The sequence below is a fragment of the Aquarana catesbeiana genome, linkage group LG08, assembly GCF_042186555.1.
Source record: "Aquarana catesbeiana isolate 2022-GZ linkage group LG08, ASM4218655v1, whole genome shotgun sequence".
Lineage (NCBI taxonomy): Eukaryota > Metazoa > Chordata > Amphibia > Anura > Ranidae > Aquarana > Aquarana catesbeiana.
In genome coordinates, this window is record NC_133331.1 from 262,868,037 (window position 1) to 262,890,057 (window position 22,021).

Sequence of the window (22,021 nt, forward strand, 5' to 3'; positions counted from 1 at the left end):
AGTGCTACCTACAATAAACAATAGTCATATACTGTATAAGGCAATGGGGTACCACTCAATACAAAAAAATCATCATGATACGAAGAACTAACCATAGATAGCAGGGGGGGCGGGGCCAGTGGCCGACATGTGAGCAGCGCTGTGAAGGAGCTCCTGCCGGGACTAATTCTCCTGCTAACATCCTGAGTGTCAGAGACACCGATCCTGCACCACACCGGATGCCTAACTCTCCACAGAGCTGGCAGGGCTATATATGCTATGGTGAAATTTGGGCCAGCACCCATGGAATCCGCTGTGGAACGTCTGTCCTGATATGCCTGGGGATCCCAAGATGGTGGCCATCACTAGGAGGAGGCTCAGGGTCCCAGCAGCACACCACAAAATGGAGCTGATTGTTCAACCATCGATCCCAGCAAGGTAAGCCCGCTTCCCTGCAGGGCTCGGGGGCTGAGAAGGGGCATTTCAATGGACAGACTATCCCAAAAAGACCCGGGTGATATAGCACTGATAGCGGGGGACGCAGAGCCCTTTCTGAAACAAATTATGGAGGCCATACACACCTACTAATCTACCCTGACTGAACACATAGATGTCATGAGGGCTGAAATGTCTTTCCTAAAGCAAGATGTGCAGAACATTGGGGAAAGGGCCACAGAAGCTGAGCAAAGAATCAGTGATCTAGAAGATGTAATCTGCCCATTAGAAGGCATGGTGCAAACTATACAGAGAGAAGTCAATTCCCACACTGACAAATTAGGAGATATGGAAGACCTCCAAAGACAGAACAATGTTCGATTCATAGGATTCCCTGAAGGGGTAGAGGGTAAACAACCTGAAGATTTTCTGAACTTTGGCTTAAAGACAATACGGTGGATACTACTTTCTCCCGATTATTTGCTATTGAAAGGGTACATAGGATCCCTTCCAAACCTCCTCCCCCGGGGTCGCATCCACGCCCGATGATTGCACGCATCCTACATTTTAGAGATCGTGAAAGCATCCTCCATGCAGCACGGTCCATGGGCGACTTACAGTATAATGGCAACCGCATTTCTATATACCTTGACTTCTCTGCAGCAACACAGAGGCAACGTGTCAGTTTTGTTCATGTGAAAAAAAGGCTCCGGGAGTTACAATTGGCATACAGTACGCTTCACCCTGCAAAATTGAGAGTGGTGACTAGAGGCGAAGTTAATTTCTTTAACACCCCTTCGGATGGTTGGATGCTAGAGGGCACTCTGGCCCTGTTGAACATTGTTGATTGCTCTGGGCCTCTTATGCTATACATTTGTTCTCTACAACCTGAACCCCTTCAGAGCTCTACTGTTAGTGGTGAACTTGCAGAGTGTCTAATGTTGGTTTTTAAGTCCGATAGTTGCGACTTTTGTTTGCTCCACTGTCCACCTACACGACATAATGTCTCCTTGCTCTGGGTCTTAGACCCCTTTCACACTGGGGCGCTTTGCAGGTGCTATAATGCTAAAAATAGCACCTGCAAAGCTCCCTGAAAGAGCCGCTGCTGTCTCTCCAATGTGAAAGCCCCGAGGGCTTTCACACTGGAGCGGTGCGCTGGCAGGACGGTAAAAAAAGTCCTGCTAGCAGCATCTTTGGAGCGGTGTGTATAATGCTCCTTCACCGCCCCTGCCCATTGAACTGAATGGGGCAGGGCGGCTATACTGCCGGCGTAGCGCTGCTGCAGCAGTGCTTTGCGATGGTAACCCTTTCTTGGCCGCTAGCGGGGGTAAAAGCGCCCTGCTAGCGGCCGAATAGCACCGCAAAATTGATGGCAAAGCGCCGCTAAAAATAGCAGCGCTTTACCTCCGACGCACCCACCGCCCCAGTGTGAAAGTAGCCTTAGGGAACTGTACTCATGAGGACCAGCGCCTCCTTCTAGAGGCCTGTCTTTGGCCACACGCCACGCTTCATCCAAAAGCCTACGATTATTTCCTGACACTACTTTCTCCTGTGCACGGTGCCGCGACGATCTACAAACTTACTAAGACACACTACTACATCTTTAATAATTTTTCTTTTGTTGCGTTCCTAAATTCCTGGTTGGACTTACTATACATTGTTTACCACCTTCTTTTCTGAGCTGCATTTTATTCCCCCATATTATAATATCCCCTTGTACGCAGGAGAGGAGAGATTGATATAGTACCAGACACTACTTAGCTATTACTGGGGACATTTCTCGCTGACATGCAGCTGCTACCTTAGACCCCGAGAGGTCATTTACTCTTTCATTTAAGGGGTACAGGCACGCAACATGTTGGGGTTGTGTGCAGGGTGGGAAGGGATGGGTTTTCATTCATTAATGTTTTGTGATGTGTGCTGTTATATTTTTCTGCTCAAATCTCAACAGGATGGACGAACTATCATGTGATTATTCAGGTACTATTTACCCAGTAATCCTATACTTATTTTGCTAGCCATTCATACAAAGGAAACATAAGCTTACTGTCATGGAACGTGAGAGGTCTAAACTGGAAGGTAAAGAGATCACTATTCTTTGACTATATTAAGAGGTACAAACCCCATATTATCCTATTGCAGGAAACGCATTTACAGGGTTCTAAGGTTCTGGCATTAAAAAAGCCAATATTATGAAGGTTATTCATGTAGAATATTCCACATACTCCAGAGGAGTGGCTATTCTGATCAGTAAAAAGGGCAGCAGCTCATATTTTACATTTCAAGCTTGATCCCAATGGTAGATATGCCAACTTGGTGTGTAAAATGTTTAATGTCTGCCTCACATTGGTATGCGTGTATATTCCCACCGTTCACCTTTTTGGTGTTAGAGGAAGTCCTAACGGCGACAGTGCTGATAGCGCAGGGCCCCCTACTGTTAATGGACAATTTTAATGTGGTGTCGGATGTGGCTCTGGACATACATGGCTGTACCTCTGGCTCCCACCACATTCTTTCCTCTGGTTGGAGATTTACGTTCTCGCTGACGTATGGTGTCACAAACATCCTGGAGTTATGAGTCTCCGAGTGACAGGAGTATTCTCTAAGACACTGTCCAGAATAGACCTCCTCTGTAGACGTTCTTCCTCTAATATCCAATGTCAGATATCTGTCCAGGGCTCTATCGAATCATCACAGATGGAGGTCACAGTTGACTTGAACACTCCCCAGGGAAGTAGACACTGGTGTATGAATGTCCATTGGTTACAGGAGGAACTCATTACCTATTAAAATGCAAAACCACTATAGATCATTATTGGAGGGAAAATGGTGCAAATACTCCGGTCCATAACCAGTGGGAGGCATTCAAGGCGACCCTCAGGGGAATCTTTACTAAGGAAGTGAAGGCTTTTTCTAGAGCTTTGAGGTAATGCAAACAGACCATAGAAATATTGTAGCCGAGCAGACATACATTCAAGTTTCAACCCCAAACAATTACAAACTATGGCAATAACAGGCAAGGCAGTACAGATTACTCTTGACTATACAAAAAAGCAACTACACCAGGCCCAAAATATTTTTGAGTTTGGTGATAAAAGTGGAAGCCTGTTAGCCTTTCTTGTGAAACCAACCAATGCCCCAGTATCAGTGATGCAAATTAGAAACACAGAGGGCAATATTGTACAGGACTCTCAGGGAATTCTGAATAGTTTCCTACCAGTCCCAGACCCAACAAACAGATAAGGAAATATCATCCTATCTAGAAGACCTGCCATTGTCTTCCTTGAGTACAGAAGATAGTAATAGCTTGGAACACTCCATAACACAGGAGGAAATATGTGGTGCCATTTCCTCTTTCAATCCCGGTAAGTCACCAGGACTTGACAGATTTCAAGCTGACTGGTATCATCTACATAAAGAGAATTTGGTACCACATTTACAAAAGGTTTTCATAGCAGCGGAAAAAGAAGGTATACTCCTGGAATCCATGAGAGAGGCCCTGATTGTGGTGATACCCAGACCTGGTAAGGATCCCCTAGAGTGCGAATGATGGTATTAGAGGTCTGGTAATTGGGGGGCTGGAGGAAAGTGTATCATTATACGCGGATGATATGCTTTTATATCTGGGAGACCCTGATACATCCCTATCCACTGCATTTTCAGTAATACAGGAATTTGGGGATTTCTCAGGCTTTCACATCAATTGGTCCAAGTCAGCGCTATTTCCCCTAGACCCACAACCAAATTTAATACTCCCCGCCCAAAATCCCCTTGCTGTCACATCCCAGCTTAAGTATCTGGGGATAAATGTCCAGCTACCGGTAGATTCCTTTGTGGACGTAAATCTGTGGCCCATAATTAGAACTTTTAGTGGCAGGGTGCAAAAATGGGAAGATTTACCACTCACACTGTTAGGTAGAGACAACTTATTCAAAACCATCTTCTTGCCTAAGTTCCTATATGTACTCTCCAATGCCCTGATCTATATTTTGAAAAAAAATAATTGCTATATTAGTTCACTGCTGAGCTTCTTTCTGTGGGGTTCCAAGGCGGCCAGAGTCTCCTTGGAGATCTTGCAATTACCGGTGTGAAGGGGAGGACTGGCGTTACCTGACCTTTGCCTCTACTATCTTGCATCACAGCTGGTTTATATACATTTTCAAATGTTTCCACAATTAAATAATGCAGCTGTGGTGGTGGAAGTGGCAGTTGTTACTTCCTATGAAACCCTGTTGAACTTTTTCTTCCGGGGGGAGGTCCCTACAGAGGGAGGTAGGTTGATGCTTAAATCTGCTAAACGTATCTTAGGGATCTGTCTGAAACATATAACAGATGTCCCCGTTCACTTATCTCCCAATACTCCATTATGGTTCGACCCGTGTCTGAAAATTTTTTCCATCTCGAGGATGGCTATAAATTGTCTAAATTTGGACTCATGTACCTTCACCAATTATATGATATGGGTGACATCAAAACGTTTGCACAACTGAGGAGGGAACAGAATTTCTGACTCCTGGGCATTCCAATATACCAGACTAAAACATGTGGCACAAACTCAGTTCGGGACTGAATCAATATCCTTAGAAAATAAGAACCTGGAAAAACTCCTTGGCACCCCTGACCACACTAAATTTATATCTAGCTATTATAGTCTATTGATAGGCAAAGAAAACCCAAAAGAGAAGAAAATTAGGGAAGGATGGACCACTATTATACTTAAGCTAACGGAGGAACAGTGGGAGACAGTGTTGGCCTCATATACGCCCACAGTTATCTCGGCCAGGGACAAAATGATACAACTCAGGTACTTGCATCGAATGTACTACACCCCCCTTAGACTGTATGAAATGGGCAGAAGAGACTCTCCCACATGTCATAAATGTTTGGCAGCAGAGGGGTCATTTCTCCATATGGTGTGGGACTGTAACAGGATACGCCCTCTCTGGTTACAGGTGACCCAATTTATTGCTGATACATTTGACCTCCCGAATATTTGTAGCCCATTATTGGGATGTTTAGGCATTTTTGAGGATGAAGTTATGAGTAACAACATGAGGACTTTGCTGCGATTATTATTCTGTGTCCGTAAGCTGATTGTCATCAATTGGATTAAGAGAGACCATCTTACCTTAACCTCCTGGAAGGGCCTGGTTAATGCCAATGTAACATTAATTAAAATTACTGTATTTATTGGCGTATAACACACACTTTTTCACCCTGAAAATTGGGTGCAAATAGTGTGTACGTGTTATACGCTGATACTGCAATTTGGGCTGCCTAGGGGGGAACTGGGGGGGGGGGGGGCGGGACGAGCGCCATCAGATTACATACAGCGAGAATCTCCTGTTTACTCAGCAGCCTCTGTAATAGGAAGTCCCGACTCCTGGGCCGTCATTGGACCAGTGTTCTGTCTATCATAGAAGTCGGTCCAGGAGACGGCACTTTGTATTAAAGAGGCTGCCGATTTAAAAGGAGATTCTCACTGTATGTAATCTGACTCGTCCCACCCCCCTCCATGTTCCCTCTGAGGCAGCAGGAATCTGAGTTGAGACTGCAGATGGGCATTGATCAGGCTGCATTCATGGCAATTGTGAGGCTGCAGATGGGCATTGATCAAGTTGCATTGATGGACAATTGTGAGGCTGCAGATGGGCATTGATCAAGCTACATTGATGGGCAATTGTGAGGTAGCAGATGGGCATTGATCAGGCTGCAGATGGGCAATGGTGATGCTGCATTGATTTTGCTTCAAAGTTCTTTATTTAAAATTTAAGTTAAAATATTTTTTTTTACATTTTTTTCCTGAAACTTCCCTCCTAAAATGAAGGTGCGTGTTATATGCCTGTGCGTGTTATATGCCAATAAATACGGTACTTATGAAGCCAGAGGAGGCTTAAAAAAATTCAATAGAGTTTGGGGTAAATGGCCTAATTCTGGACATACTGTACAAACTGACACTTAAGATGCATTGTAATATGAGAATATGCTTTATAGATAATGGATGAATAACAGCACACATCACAAGAGTTTACTGAGGAATTTACCTCTGGATTAGTTTTATTTCTTCTTTACATGACTATGTTATACGTTATACATAGGATGGTAACAAAAACAAAACAGAAAAAGTGCTATTTGTACTATTGGCTATATTGAGTTTAGAAATATGGATGTCTAGGACTTCATAAAGAAAATGATGTGATATTATGTACACTTACGATTGTAACCTGCTTTCATTTTTTTCCTACTATGTATGTACACTTGGCAAATAAAAACCTTTAAAAAAAATAGCAGAAAAATGGTACTGGTAGAAGTGAAAAAGACAATTCCCTTTCTCAAGGTGGGTCCCAGGCCAACCTTTTTTTGGCAATAGTAATCACTTTTAGAAAAACAACTTAGCAATATTAGTAAATTCTTAAGTTACTAATTCGTAATAATTAGGAAACAATCCAATAGAAAGCTGAGTCATCCCATTAAAATAGGCAAGTGACAGGTGTTCTTTATTAATTTTTTGTCAAGGTTTAACTACATTGAATGTATATGGATATGTTGGTGGTGGCGCCGGTGATGGTTGAGCATAAGTGGTAGTTACAGGAACGGGAAAGGCACCAGGATTCATAGCAAGGCCGGCATCATTTTGTATCACAAACACCTTCAGAAAGGAAAAGAACAAGAAAATAAAGGATATTATTTTTGAGGAGAAAGCCAAAATATTATGACCAAGGTTTAAGGCTAGAGGGTATGAAGACAAATTTCTGATAAATGTGAATCATAGAAGGAAAGCTCTTAGACATGAACATAATCCACAATAAAGAATAACAAATAAGATGAAGCTTCTATTTGTTTTATTCCCAGGTTTTTTTTTTTTTTTTTTTTTTAAATCTCAGTGGTTCCAGAAAGGTCTGGTTATATCTAAACTTGTTTGAGGTAGTGGAATTTTTGGTGCTGGAACCTTAGGTGAATGTTACTTGGTACATATGATTGGTTTTAGCTCACACCCTCTCTCCCTCCATATGCCCCCAGCACAAATATATCCCCCCAAGAAAAATTCCCCCCCCCTCCTAGCACAAATCCTTTACCCCTTACATTTCCCCTCTAAGCATGGATCCCCCCTCCCCCCCACACTCCAAATTCCCCCTTCTAGCACTAATTCCTCTCTACAATCCCCCCCTAGCACAAATACCCCCAATCAGCCCTACTAGCACAAATCCCCCCCCTCCCCTCACAAAAAAAATATATTTCCCCTTTACCATACCACTTTTATAGCACAAACCCCCCAAAATCCCCCCTCCTAGCACCAATCCTCTTCCCCCATCCCATTTCCCAATACAGATCCCCTCAAATTACCTTTCCTAGCACACCTCCCTAAATTTGCCCTCCTAGAAAAATTATTACCCCCTGCCCCAAATTCCCCTTATGAACACAAATCCCCTCCCCCTAATCTCCTTGAGGTGCCCCCCCACATCACATGATATCATAGTGCCCAGGGGAGCCGCCCCCTCCTGCCCACCCCTTGTCCCGGCCCTGCTCGACAGGGGATCATAAGTCTGGAGTCACTTTTGTATAAATCACTAATTATGCTGAACTAAGGGCACCTATAAACGTGGGGCCTGTTCCACTTGCAAATTTGTATACACTGGCATATGGATTGATTTATTGAATTGAAAAACTTTGACTTCTAGACATTTGCTAACTGCAACACAGTGGGAGTTATTTATCTCCTTCTTCGTGGTTACTGTGGCTTTTTATGGCAGTAAGACAAAATATCCATTTACAATGCAAATTTAATCAATTAATCCGAAGGTTCTATCTTGGTGTAGGGAATGAGGTATAGTCATGTAAATAAAGTTCTTTGCTACTTTAGTAAATTTTCTTGATTTTTACATGGACACACATGTTCTTTCTTTTGAGGAACATCTGAAAGTTCACATATTATTACCCTTTGAATTAAAATAAATGTGGTCAGTAGGTTTCATAAAGACTTAAAGCCAAACATATAACATTTACTTTGGAGTGGGGCAGAGGTAGGTTCTACCAGAATCTAATTTCCATCTGTGACCACATTGGGGAGTTTTTCCCTCATTTCCTGTGACTGTGATACTCATAGAAAGGTAAGGGAGCTGTCATCAGATCAGTAATTCATGGACCTCATCCTGCAAAAAATATGTTTTTGTTTTGTCTGTGCTGTAGGTGGAGTGCAGCGTGGTGTGGCTGTAGTGGGATGCCCCTTTGTCCAGATTCTAGTGCAGGTCCCTTTAACTCAACATCAACAACAGGAAAAGGAGACAAGGGAGTCCCCAGAAAGCAAAAAAGGGGAATGGTCAACTAAGGCTTATGGTACAAAAATGCAAAAAGGCTTTATTAAGGGTGGGGGTGGGGGGTATTTACATATACAAAAAATTCCAAATATATGTAAGATAAACAATGTATCTAAATAACACAGTCCGTCTCGCTACACTAAACCAAAATTAAAAACCATGCTGCAACATTGATGAATAAAACTGCAGAGCGTGCCTGCAGGCCAAAAATGCATGCAGTGTCCATTTGAATCCAAAGAAAAAAGTTCTGAAGAAGTATGCAGAGGCGTACAAATCGTTAACGCAGCCCCTGCAGGGCTTGTCAGCAGGCCTTCAACATGCTTCCTTTTCCAGCAATGTAAAAGGGTTTCCCTGTGATTTGCATACAGCACCGTACTTCACAAGCTATTTCCGCATCAGCAATTGAATGCAAAGTCCGTGGTTCCTGGTCTTTTCCTAACCATGTGACCAGTCATGTGATCACACAGTCTGCAGTGTCTACTATTGAGGAGAATGGTGTGCTGTGACTACACACTGAATGTTGCTCTGAACTGACTGTGAGCCGCTCCATGCCAAACAGCAAGACAGCAGAGTCTGAGGATATCCCCAGTAATTGAAAGTGGTGAGAGCCCAAAAGGGCAGTTTCTCTTTCCCTCCTTATCTGCTTATCAATAGTCTTTGCATCTGTTTGCCATTCACCCTCCTGCATGGATTGACACACTTGAAACCGATGAACTGTGAAAATATCATTCTGGTCTAGATTGGAAAAGAGACTAAGCCCTTTCTTTGGAGTGGTCTGTCCTTTTCTCCTTATATGCTGCATTGAGGAAATAGTGTTTGTGCACTGGACATACCTAGTAACAGGAACGCTGGTCGTTCTATTTCCAAAACAACTGGTGTATACACACATTTAGTGCACTGAGGTTGGAAGCTGCTTGTGGAGGATTTCCTTCTAACAGAAGTTTAAAAAACCCCACCTAATTCAGCTATGTAAGGTCTTGTCTATGTGGATATATGTAGTTTCTTTTCAGTACTGCTCAATCTGATGCACAGTCAATACTAGACCACATAAGACTTGATATCCCATCAGTAGCCTACCCCAAGTAATGTTTGGTGCTATACTTTTTTCTTTGGATTCAAATGGACACTGCATGCGTTTTTGGCCTGCAGGCACGCTCTGCAGTTTTATTCATCAATGTTGCAGCATGGTTTTTAATTTTGGTTTAGTGTAGCGAGACGGACTGTGTTATTTAGATACATTGTTTATCTTACATATATTTGGAATTTTTTGTATATGTAAATACCCCCACCCCTCCCACCCTTAATAAAGCCTTTTTGCATTTTTGTACCATAAGCGGTAGTCGACCATTCCCCTTTTTTGCTTTCTGAGGACTCCCTTGTCTCCTCTTCCTATTGTTGATATAGTGCCATTGCTTTTAGGGCAGGTATCCCGTCACATATTGACGAATCAGCTGGTACTCTATTTGCTGTTTGCAACTTTGGTGTGTGTGGATTCAAGGACCTTTTACCCCCCATTTTTTCCCTTTAACTCAACTCCCCACAATCCTCTGAGCTCCTGGACACGCCCGGGGGATAAAAAAGTCAGCTCCGCCCAACTTCCTGTGCTCAGAGAGATCCTGCCTGATGGGACAGCAGTGACTGGGCAAGTAAGCTGTTCCCAGGTGCTGGGTCCTCCCCTGTTAAGTTTGGTGTGCGGGCCACCAGCAGTGAGCACAAGCGCACGCAGCATCTTTCCAAGCCCCAGTCACTGGAGAGGACTCTGTTACAGTCCATTGGTGGAAGCTGTCCATGAAGTGAGTTGGCCCTATCTCCAGCTACCAAAACCCCCTGACCGAAGCAAGTAGAAAGCAGTGCCAGCGTGAAGTTTGTGTCAGCAGGAGGTCCACTCAGTTCACAGTTCTGTTGATCGAACGATACTATTTTGGACATGTGAGATTCTTTAGCTCTCTATTCTATCTGTAGATTGGACTCAGAACACTCTGCTACCACCTTGTGGACATTAGTTGAACGGCAGTATAATTGTTATACCCTCTTTCTTACGGTTCATATTAATGTTCTGTACTGTATACCCAGTTTTGCACGATTTCCGGTACAATTTATGTTGAAGTTCACTGTTAAGTAAAGTACAGATTGCACATCACCACTGGTCTGATTATTTGGCTGTGACCATTACACTACACTTGGCGTCACGAACAGGATACAGCCATGTCAGACAGTGATGAGGAGAACAGCACAATGGCAGAGCCAGTCAGCAGCGGCACTGAGGGAGTTAAACAGTCTGCCATAGCTTTTCTATTGCTGGCAGGATTGCTACCACAACAGCTGCCTAAGTACACAGGACCAGATCAGGACTTAGATGATTGGATTAGGAGGTTGCGGGGCTTGATCCGGTCATATGGGGTCCCACCTGCACAGCAGGCAGACCTGGCCATTAGTGCCCTTGAAGGGGAAGCAAGTAAGTTGAATCCTACACCTTCCAGCAGAGGACCAGGACTCCCTAGACAAGATAATCAGCCGCTTGGAAGCAGTGTACACCCAGACGGTGACATTAGGGGATCTTAGAGCTTGCTTTATCAGTAGAAGGCAGAGAGTGGGAGAATGCATTCCGCAGTACGCCCTGGAACTGCAGGATATAGCAGCCGAGATCCGCCGCAAGGAGAGGAGGCGAGCAGGGCGTGCTGGCTGGAGTGATACAGGTGGGTGGCTGAAGGATCAGTTTGTGGATGGGCTTCTGCCTGACAAAGTCAGGGAAAAGTTACAAGAGAAGAACAGAAGCAACCCAAACTTAAAATTCCATGAAATTCTGGAAGCAGCTATCCTATATTCAGAACCCAGACGTGCCAGTACGGGCAGTACGGCCAGCACAGGTGATAAACCATGTAAACCGCCACAAACTGGACACACAGCTCCATGGGAGGTGGCCATACACAAGCTGACAGAAGGAATGGCCCAGCTCCAGACAGAACTTGCCACGCTGAGACGTGAGCGAGACAATCCAAGGGGGCCAAGGGAGCACACCCCTTTATGGAGAAACCGTTCACCGCCCCGCAGATGACCAAGACGGGAGAGGTCACCCTCTCCATATTGAGGCTGTCGACAAAAGGGACATCGCTTAAGGGACTGTCCTGATCGAATACCGAGGGAGCCATTAATCTCAGAGCGCCCCGCCGCTAGGAGTCAAGCAGTGGGGCGGCCCAGCAAAACGACTCCCCCGTCACACACGGAGGGTGTGGTGGTCGATTGCCCTGTGGTACAAAGGTACTTCGATGGCCAAGAGGTTGAATGTCTCTTCGACATTGGGTCCCAAGTCACCATTCTACCAGAACCCTTGTTCCAGCGAAACTTCCCAAAGAAAAAAATGAGTCAGGATACCCCCTGGATCTCACTGACAGCTGCCAACGAACTTCATATAGAAGTGGTCGGGATTAGCTGGATGAAAGTAGAACTCTGGGGACCTTGGCCAAAAAGGTGTTGTGGTTACACGAGCAACCAGAAAAGGTCGACCGCAGGTGATATTGGGCATGAATATCATCCAGGGGCTGAGGCCTGAGCTGTTAAAACAGTGTCCTACACACCTGGGACCACCTAAAGAAGTTAGAAAGCTGCTCCTTACCTTGGCAGCACTAAAGGACTCTGACGCAAGTATCGCAAACATTAATGAAAAGGCTGGTGTTGTGAGGGTTCTTTTTGGGACAGAGATTGTAATACCTCCCTGCAAAGAACTTGTACTTCCCATGAATGTTGGATCATGCCATAGACTGCAGGGCATCCCAGTGCTAGTGGAACCCTTACCCTCAGATATGGCCTTGTTGGTTGCTAGAACTCTCACAGTAGTTCGTCAAGGCACCGTACTAGTTCGGATGCGAAACAGCAAGACGTTTCCACTTCACTTGCCCCCAGGGACACCAGTGGCGGAACTGGCCCTGATTTCAGGTGTGGTTTCTCCCAAAGTGGACCACATAGAGCTCCAGAAATTTCACGGAAGACGTTATGTAGCTAAAGTGAATGTTGCCAAATGTTCAACAGGAGCAGACCCAGCATGGGTAGGAGAACAGATACTTCCACTTCTACAGCTGTCCACTGAGGAACTCACACCCACTCAGAAGCAGTAAGGCAACTGGTGGATAAGTGGTCAGAGGCGTTTTCCCAGGGGGATTTTGACCTGAGCTGTAATAATGGAATTGAACATGAGATCTCAACAGGAGGAAATCCACCCATCCAGGATCGCTACAGAAGCATACCCCCTCACCTTTATCAGGAAGTCAAGCAGATGTTGGAACAGATGATGCAACAAGGCGTAATTGAAGACAGCAAGAGCCCATGGGCAGCTTCCGTTGTATTAGTGCGGAAAAAGGATGGCTACCTCCGCTTCTGTGTAGATTATAGACGGTTGAATGCTGTCACTACAAGAGACGCCTATCCCCTGCCGCGGATTGAAGAGTCCCTAACTGCTCTAGGGAAAGCCAAGTTCTTTTCCACGCTTGATCTCGCCAGTGGATATTGGCAGATCCCTGTGGCCAAAGCAGATCGACCAAAAACTGCTTTCATCACCCCTATGGGACTATGGCAGTTCAAGAGAATGCCTTTCGGGCTGAACAATGCACCTGCTACCTTCCAGAGGACAATGGAGCATTGTCATGGGGATATGAACTTGGATAGCATCTTGATTTATCTTAATGATATAGTGATGTTCTCTGCCACCTTCAAGGAACACCTCGCCCACCTCGATGCTGTTCTAGCCCGGCTACATCAGTATGAGCTGAAGCTTAAGCCAAAAAAATGCCACCTGTTCAAAAGTGAGATTGAATATTTGGGGCATGTCATTTCAAAACAGGGTGTGTTCCCCAACCCAGAGAAAATCAAGGTAATACAAGAATGGAAGGCACCATCAACCGTGACTGAGGTTAGAGCCTTCCTAGGGTTAGCGGGGCACTATCGACGTTTCATCAAGCACTACGCCCATCACGCTGCTCCAATCCAGAAGTTACTACATGGAGTAGACCAGAAAGGAGATCACAAGAGGGTAGAATGGGGACTGGAAAAGCAAGAGACATTTGACTTCTTAAAGCAACTGTTGGTTTCAGCCCCTGTATTGGCCTTTGCTGATTTCTCCCTTCCCTTTCAGTTAAACTGATGCCAGTAACCAGGGCCTGGGGGCCGTGCTCTCACAAATGCAAGATGGTAAGGAACGGGTTATTGCTTATGCCAACCGCAGCCTTCATCCAACCGAGAGAAACCCTGTAAACTACAGCTCCTTCAAGTTGGAACTGTTAGCGCTGGTGTTGGCCATCACAGAACATTTCGCAGAGTATCTCACAGGGTCTAAGTTTGAAGTATGGATGGACAATAACCCCTTAGTACATCTCCAGACATCCAAACTTGGCACTCTGGAACAAAGATGGGCAGCACGTCTGGCAAAGTTTGACTTTTCCCTGCATTACCACCTGGGAAAGGGGAACCACGTGGCTGATGCCCTATCACGGTACCCTTCAGCACAACCACAGCGAGATGCGGATAGAGAGGCCGAAGATGAAGAAATCCCACCCTTAATGGGGGCTATATCTAAGAGTAGACCACGGTGGACCTCATCCAGGTATTGGAAGATTATAACTGGGCAGAAATGCAGAAGGATGACCCTGTGATTGCCCCAGTCATAGAGGCAATGCAGTTACGACACTGGCCCAGTAGAAGTGAAAGATCACAACTGCTATCAGAAACAAAAAAACTGCTGAATGAATGGTCACGCCTCCTCTTGAGAAATGGCATATTGTATCACAGAATAATGTTCCCCCATGACTCTTCGGTAACCTGGCAGGTCGTACTGTCGCTGGCCAGAGCTCGAACAATGGCAGAAAGGATCCATGTGGAAGAAGGACATTGGGGTGTCCACAAGACATTCGCCTGGTTCAAAAGGCAAGCCATGTGTGTGGGGGCTGTTCCAGTTGATTGATCAGCAATGTGCCGTATTCTCCGTGACCAAGGGGGCTGAGGTCCAGGTGCCTCCCATGTCTTGGAACACGTCTGCCCCATTGGAAGTACTGACAGTTAACTTCCTCACCCTCGACATGTCAGAAGATGGATATCGCCATGTCCTTGTCATGGTGGACCACTTTACCAAGTTTGCAGTAGCTGTACCAACTCTTGACCAGACTGCAAAGACTGCAGCTCAAGCAGTGTGGAAGCACTTCTGTCTTCCTTGTGGTTGCCCTCAGAAGATACATTCAGATCAAGGGCCCTGCTTTGAAAGTGAGTTCTTCCAGGAGTGGTGTCGCTCCTTAGGTGTCAAGAAGACACATACAACCCCATATCACCCACAGGGTAACGGAGCCTGCGAGAGGTTTAATTGTACCCTGATACAACTGTTGAGAGGGCTGGCCTGGGAGAAACGAATCAGATGGACCCATTACTTGGCCTGAAGTGGTTTGGAAGTATAATCATACTGTGCACTCAGCGAAAGCTCGTTCTCCTTACCACGTGATGTTTGGTCGTACTCTTGGGGGACCCACAGATCTATGGGGTGTTGTCCCCACTGAAGAACTGGAGTATACTCCAGCAACCTGGATTCGAGAGTGGAGGCGACGCCTGTCAGAAGTCCAACAGTTTGTAAAGGAGCGAACTTGGGTGGAGCAAGAAGAGTCAGGAGCCAAGGTCTATGACCTGAAACCGGGAGACAGGGTCTTGATCAGGCGCAAAGGTGCACATCAGCAGGGCCTGCTACAAACTCCATGGGAGGAAGTGCCTGGAGTTGTGCTACAGCAACCAATTCAAGGAGTGCTAGTCTATGACGTCCAGAAGTAAAATACACAAGACAGGCCGAGGCGGCTACACCGCCAGCTCCTCAAACCTATTAGAAATTATGTAGAGGTGCTGGAGAGCTTATCTAGAGAGCCTGAGGAACAGGTTTCCGAGCCACCCGTAGCAGCCCTAGCAGAGAATCAGTGGTGGCTACTCCTTGTCCCCTCACTGTTGCCTCCAAATCTCCCAGGAGAGATTACAGATAAAGACAATGCCATGCAGCCCAATGATTGCCCAGCTCGGATTCCTACTCCTGCTGTGGAGCCCTCTGACCCACTGTCCACTGCCTGCTCCTGAAGAGGAGCCTGAACCTCAACCCTTGAGATGCTCTCAGAGGCACAACTTTGGGAAACCACCTGAACGCTTTGCACAGGAGGACTTTGGTCGGTAAACTTGCCTGGAATCGCAAGTTCAAGTGGGGTGGAGTGTAGTGAGATGCCCCTTTGTCCAGATTTTGGTGCAGGTCCCTTTTAACTTAACTCCCCACAATCCTCTGAGCTCCTCGACATGCCCGGGGGATATAAAAGTCAGCTCCACCCAGCTTCCTGTGCTCAGAGAGATCCTGCCTGATGGGACAGCAGTGACTGGGCAAGTGAGCTGTTCCCAGGTGCTGGGTCCTCCCCTGTTAAGTCTGGTGTGCGGGCCACCAGCAGTGAGCACAAGAGCACGCAGCATCTTTCCAAGCCCCAGTCACTGGAGAGGACTCTGTTACAGTCCATTGGTGGAAGCTGTCCATGAAGTGAGTTGGCCCTATCTCCAGCCACCAGAACCCCCTGACTGAAGTAAGTAGAAAGCAGTGCCAGCGTGAAGTTTGTGTCAGCAGGAGGTCCACTCAGTTCACAGTTCTGTTGATCGAACGATACTATTTTGGACACGTGAGATTCTTTAGCTTTCTATCTGTAGATTGGACTCAGAACATGCTGCTGTCACCTTGTGGACATTAGTTGAATGGCAGTATAATTGTTATACCCTCTTTCTTATGGTTCATATTAATGTTCTGTACTGTATACTCAGTTTTGCACGATTTCCGGTACAATTTATGTTGAAGTCCACTCTTAAGTAAAGTAGAGATTGCACATCACCACTGGTCTGATTATTTGGCTGTGACCGTTACACTACATGGCAATAATAATGTCAAACAGTCAGGTGCAGTGAAGAACTTGTATTAAAATAGTAAAGAAGCAGTTCAACAAACCCCATGGGAAGGCTGCCCAACTGAGTGCACTCACGGTTTACAGTAATGTGAAGCATGAGAGCAGTTATCAGTTAGATTGAAAGTTCCTGTTCAGAGAGCAGAATGTGGCCTGAAGTCCCTCCTCGTCAGGAACCTTCCCTTTACCGCTAGTCCTCTCTCTAACAGGCAGGGTACCTATCCCTACTTTACCAACTCGCAAAAAGTGCACCAAGCCTGGGAGCCAGGGCCTTATAAAGTCTTTGCCTGACCCAGAATGGCTGCTAGGGTCACCGGGGGTGACAGTGTCCAATAGGATAGCTTCCCCAGTGACCCAGCAAACCATAGAGGTTTTTTTGACTTCCTCTCCAACAACCGTGCTGATACAGAAGAGCTCCAACTGTAGTGGAGAAAGCAGACTGCACCTGCCTACAGTGCCCCCATTGGAGAGATTTCCAATCTTAGAGACACAAGCGGCAATAAATATCTGACAAAGGTTTTAACTTCCCCATTCTATACTAAACAGAATTAAACATTTGGCTGGCATTAGGCTTTAGTTTACTAAAGCTTGATATGACAGTTTTGGATGATGGTTGGCAAACTTCTTCTTAAAACATTGGAAGATACCAAGGTGAAGTCAGCAGCACAAAACTATCTCCCTTTTCCTGTTTAGTGGTATGTTTAAAGTATATTTAAAGCCCAAAATCATTTTGGATAGAGTAAGTTGAGTAAGGGTTAAAACCACTACCATTTTTTGTTTTATTTTTTTTACCATCTGTGTCTCAGGAGATTTCCTTTCACTTCCTGTAGACTGAGTAGAATGTGAGAGGATATCATTCCAATGTAAGGGAAATCCATTCTAAGGCTTTATGTACCCTAGCCTACACTGGCAGATCCTAAACTTGAGTTTAGGAGCATTTGGCATTTTTAGTGCCAAAGCTCCTAAACTCAAGTTCATAAAAGCCTACGTATCAATGTACATATAGGCTTTTAGCAGAGTTTAGGACCTGCCGCATTTAGAGCTTTAACCTCCGTCTCTTGAATAATCGCGTTCAGGATAGGAACATTTTGACCAAAAAATTAGATGAGAAAATGCAAAACACGGCAAAAACATACCTAGATTTTGCCGCATTTTGCATTTTCCCACGGTCACGGCAAATATAGGCCAGTGTACACGAAGCCTTAGATAGCTGTTGCGGGAACAAGTGTCACCATTGGAAGATTTCCTCTCTATTCTTGTTCTGGTGGCAACTAAAATTTTTGGATTTACCCTCAGTACCATTACTGGTGACATTGGTGATTGGGACAAATAAAGAAAGTGGATCTCCCTAACAAGGACTAAGACAGCAATACAAATTGGACAGTGGTTCTAACCCCTCACCACAGATCTAAAAGAAAAGAAGCTTAGCCTCTGGTTACACTTTATGGATGGAGCTACTTAAATTGTAAGTATAGCACAAACTTTTTACAGTCTTGAATAGAGTAGGAGAGGCTGAAAACCCTTGCCAGGTAAATTGTTTTACTTATTCTGTGTCCTGCTGGGGAGTTTCCACTTCACTTCCTTTCCTGGAGATGCAATAGGAAGAAGAAGAAAATCGCCCTTAAGTGAGATGAGATCCACTCTAATGCCGCATACACACGATCCGTCTTTTCCGCCAACAAAACCGTGGATTTTTTTCTGAAGGATGTTGGCTCAAACTTGTCTTGCATACACACGGTCACACAAATGTTGTTGGAAATTCCGAACGTCAAGAGCGCGGTGACGTACAAGACGGACGATGAGCCAAGAAAAATGAAGTTCAATAGCCAGTGCGGCTCTTCTGCTTGATTACGAGCATGCGTGGACTTTTGTGCATCGGACTTGTGTACACTCACTCGGAATTTGGCGGAAAATTTGAGAACCTGCTCTTAAACATTTGCGTGCGTAAATTCCGATAGCAAATGTTCGATGGAGCATACGCACGGTCAGACTTTCCGACAATGAGCTCACATCGAACATTTCCCGTCAGAAATTCCGACCGTGTGTACACAGTATTAGGGTTTGTTTACACCCTAAGGGTGGTCTGAGGTGGGTTGCTTTTCACAGCTGTGCAGCTGCAGATGATAGGCATTCAGGAGGCAATACTGTCACCTCTTGAATGTTGTTTTCTGCGGTATCCTCATTGGAAGATGTCCAGTACATACAGGTACACTTTTAGGTTTACAACCTAACCTCTCCAATATGAATATTTCTATATATTTTTTACTAAAAAAAATCATCTGATTAAAGAGGTAGAGCCTGTGGTGTTATCATTCATAAGTAGACTGTCCCACCCCCTAATGCTAGTATTTATATCTCCACCCCCTGATGTCTCAGATCAGGTGACCTGACAAAGGGGTTAATCCCCAAAACATGTAGTCCCTGACTGAGCTCTGGCACTTCTCCATATCATCCGCACCTTTCCCTCCATTGCCCTATGGATTGAGCCTGTTGGTGCTTGACGATGCCTTTCTATGCACTGACCTGGAAGCCATCTCCCTTGTCTGCTTCTGTTGTCCCCCAGATTGGGACTGACTAGTCCTGCAATATCTCCTTGACCATCGGGAGTGGAGCACGCTCCTCCAGGATTCTCAGCCTTCCTCCAGGAGCTCCATGATTTTTCTACAGCCTCCTTCCATCTGGCACTGCTCGAGGCTCAGGAGTGTAGCCTGCATTTCTCCGGGTTCACCATCCCTCCTCCACAGGATTAGGGTATCTGACAGCCATCCATCCCTTTTTTATGGCTCTGTGGAGGATACTACTGCAGCCATTAGTCACTATGTTCACTGGGCACTTTCTTTCTGTCATTCGTCACGTTTTGATACTGTTGCTATTACAGATCTAAACGTTTAATTCCATCGTTTGCTTCTACAAAATCACCGAAACAGTGCTCCCTGTGTCAAATTTTCTAATCTGTCTCAGCTGGTCTCTTGAGTTTGGGAGCAGCGGCTGGAGTACATTTCTAGTCATTTACGGGCAACTTTGATTACATTCATGTGCCTGGTCCCTGTGTTGGTTATCATTCATAAGTACCTAGAGCAGTGTGGTGGCTAAACACAATACTAGTTAAGGCCACAAAGGAGAGCTGGGACAAGGATCTCAAAGCAAATGGGTTTTCTAAAGATGGATGTTAGACCTTTCTGGTGCCTTGACTTGACACTTTTTTTACAGTAATCTTGTATGTCTCTTACCTGGTAGACTGGGTGACTTGGCTGTACTTTGGAGAGAGACCGGCATTCAAAAGCAGAGGTGGAAACGGTGACACAGAAGAGCAGCAAATTTATCACAAGCAGTAGAGAAAGAACAGCATAATTACCATCCTAAAAGAAAAAAAAAAAGCTGTTAGTAAATCAGCGGTTTATTCTTTTAGGGAATTTTTATTTTCTAGTTTATTTATATATTTTACAGGACACTGAGGATGTGTCCTGGACGACAGGTACCTTTCTCCATTATTTGGGTTGTGGTCCCCTTTAACCCTTTATCTGCTAGAGCTTTTTTTGCATTTGTCTGTTTACCTTCCAAATAAATAATTTTAGCCCTGAAGATTACGTTGTACATAAAACCCCCAAAACATTACATCGTTTTTAAACACATTTAATAGGGGAGAGAAGATATGGTTGTGTAGAATAGCAGATTTACATAGATGTGTGAGGACCTGGGGTGGGAACAGGAAGTTATGAAGTGAAACTTAAAAAAAAAGGTTTACACACGGCTCACTGCTGGCTGGAAATAAACAAGTTCTTCACAAGATTTATCTGACAACTCATCATTGCTTCCACAAAATCTACATTGGGACAGAAGTGAGATCGCTGAAACATCATGGCTCAGGATCTACGTGTTATACAACCTCTAATCTTTGATAATGACATTGCTAATAACTGGCTGAAATTCAAAAGAGAATGGGAAGTGTACAGCAAAGCAGGACTCTCAGACAAGTCAAAAATGGTACAAGCTTACACTCTTCTCAATTTTGCTGGTTCAGATGCACTAGATAAATATGAGTCATTTCATTTTTAAGACAATGATGACAAAGAGGATCCTGATGTCTTAATCAAGAAATTTGATGAGATATGCTTACCACAACGTAATGTTATAATAGACAGACATGCATTTAACATGATGGCTCAGAAACCTGATGAAAGAATACAATCCTATGCAGACTGCTGGCTAAAAAATTTGTATGGGGTATCTACAATGATGCAGTTCCTGCTCAGTTGTTAAGGGAGAAAGATTTAACACTGGGATCAGCCATCAGAATATGTATGTTGTTTGAAAATTCTGAAAGGACCACTAAGGAACTAAAAAGAGAAGCAGAAATGTTTGTGGTGCAACAAAACAAAAGCCAATGCAGCAACTGTAATAGTGAACATGCTACTGAGCTCAAAAAAGTGTCCGACATTTAACAAAAGGTGTAACTCGTGCAACAATTGGAATAATTTTGCAAAATGCTGTAGGTCCAAGTCTCAAAATAGAGGTTCATGGAAGACACCATCTAGTGACACTAAACAACAATGTTCACAGAATTAATGGAGTGGAAAGTGATGATCACCAAAATTTGTTTTCATTGTGAAAGTGTGGACCTTATTTCAAATAAAGGAGAAATATTCACCACCTTCTCAACAGCATGCAACAAACATGTCAAGTTGAAAATTGACACTGGTGCCAAATGCAATGTCATGTCCAATGTCATGGTCTATCACAACAGCTGACCTATTTGAGTGGTCAAACAAGGATTACCTGGTCTTGGTAGATTCATACTCTGGCTGGTGGGAATTTGATGTCCTCCAAAACACCTCCAGCAACACAGTGATAAGGACATTAAAGCGGATATTCTATACACACGGAATTCCCTATCAATTGATGACTGACAATGCAACATCATTTTCAAGTAGAGAATTCAAGAACTTTTCTCACCAATGGGATTTTCAGCATGTCACCAGCAGTCCCAATTACCCTATATCCAATAGTCTTGCAGAGCGTAGTGTAAGGTCGGCCAAGCATCTCCTAGAGAAATGTGAATGTGATGGTTCTGACATTTACGCAGCCCTACTCAACCTCCGCAACACACCTAGGGATGGCATTCCTTCTCCGGCACAACGTTTACTATCACAACGAACCAGGACTCGGATTCCCATGGTCCCATCCCATGGTCCCATCCCATGGTCCCATCCCAGCTTCTGCCAAGAGTTGAGACTGATGTTCAGGCTGCTTTATTTACACTCAGGCACAAAAGAAAGATAGGCCTCTGGCCAATTTGTCATGGCTTATTTCCTCTGGAGCCGGGGCAGGTGGTAAGGATGGAGACAA

The 22,021-nt window shown here is 44.8% G+C and overlaps 1 protein-coding gene across 1 annotated transcript in view; it reads right to left on the reverse strand.

Annotated features, from left to right (window-relative positions):
• Window positions 1–6,441: 6,441 nt before the first annotated feature.
• The window catches only part of LOC141106395 (membrane-spanning 4-domains subfamily A member 8-like), a 116,738-nt gene continuing 101,158 nt past the window's right edge, over window positions 6,442–22,021 (reverse strand). The window contains exons 6-7 of the mRNA XM_073597149.1: window positions 19,906–20,034; window positions 6,442–7,063 (exon numbers count right to left, since the gene is read on the reverse strand). Of these exons, the coding sequence (XP_073453250.1) occupies window positions 6,926–7,063; window positions 19,906–20,034 (267 nt within the window). The 3' untranslated portion in view covers window positions 6,442–6,925. The remainder of the gene's footprint in view (window positions 7,064–19,905; window positions 20,035–22,021) is intronic.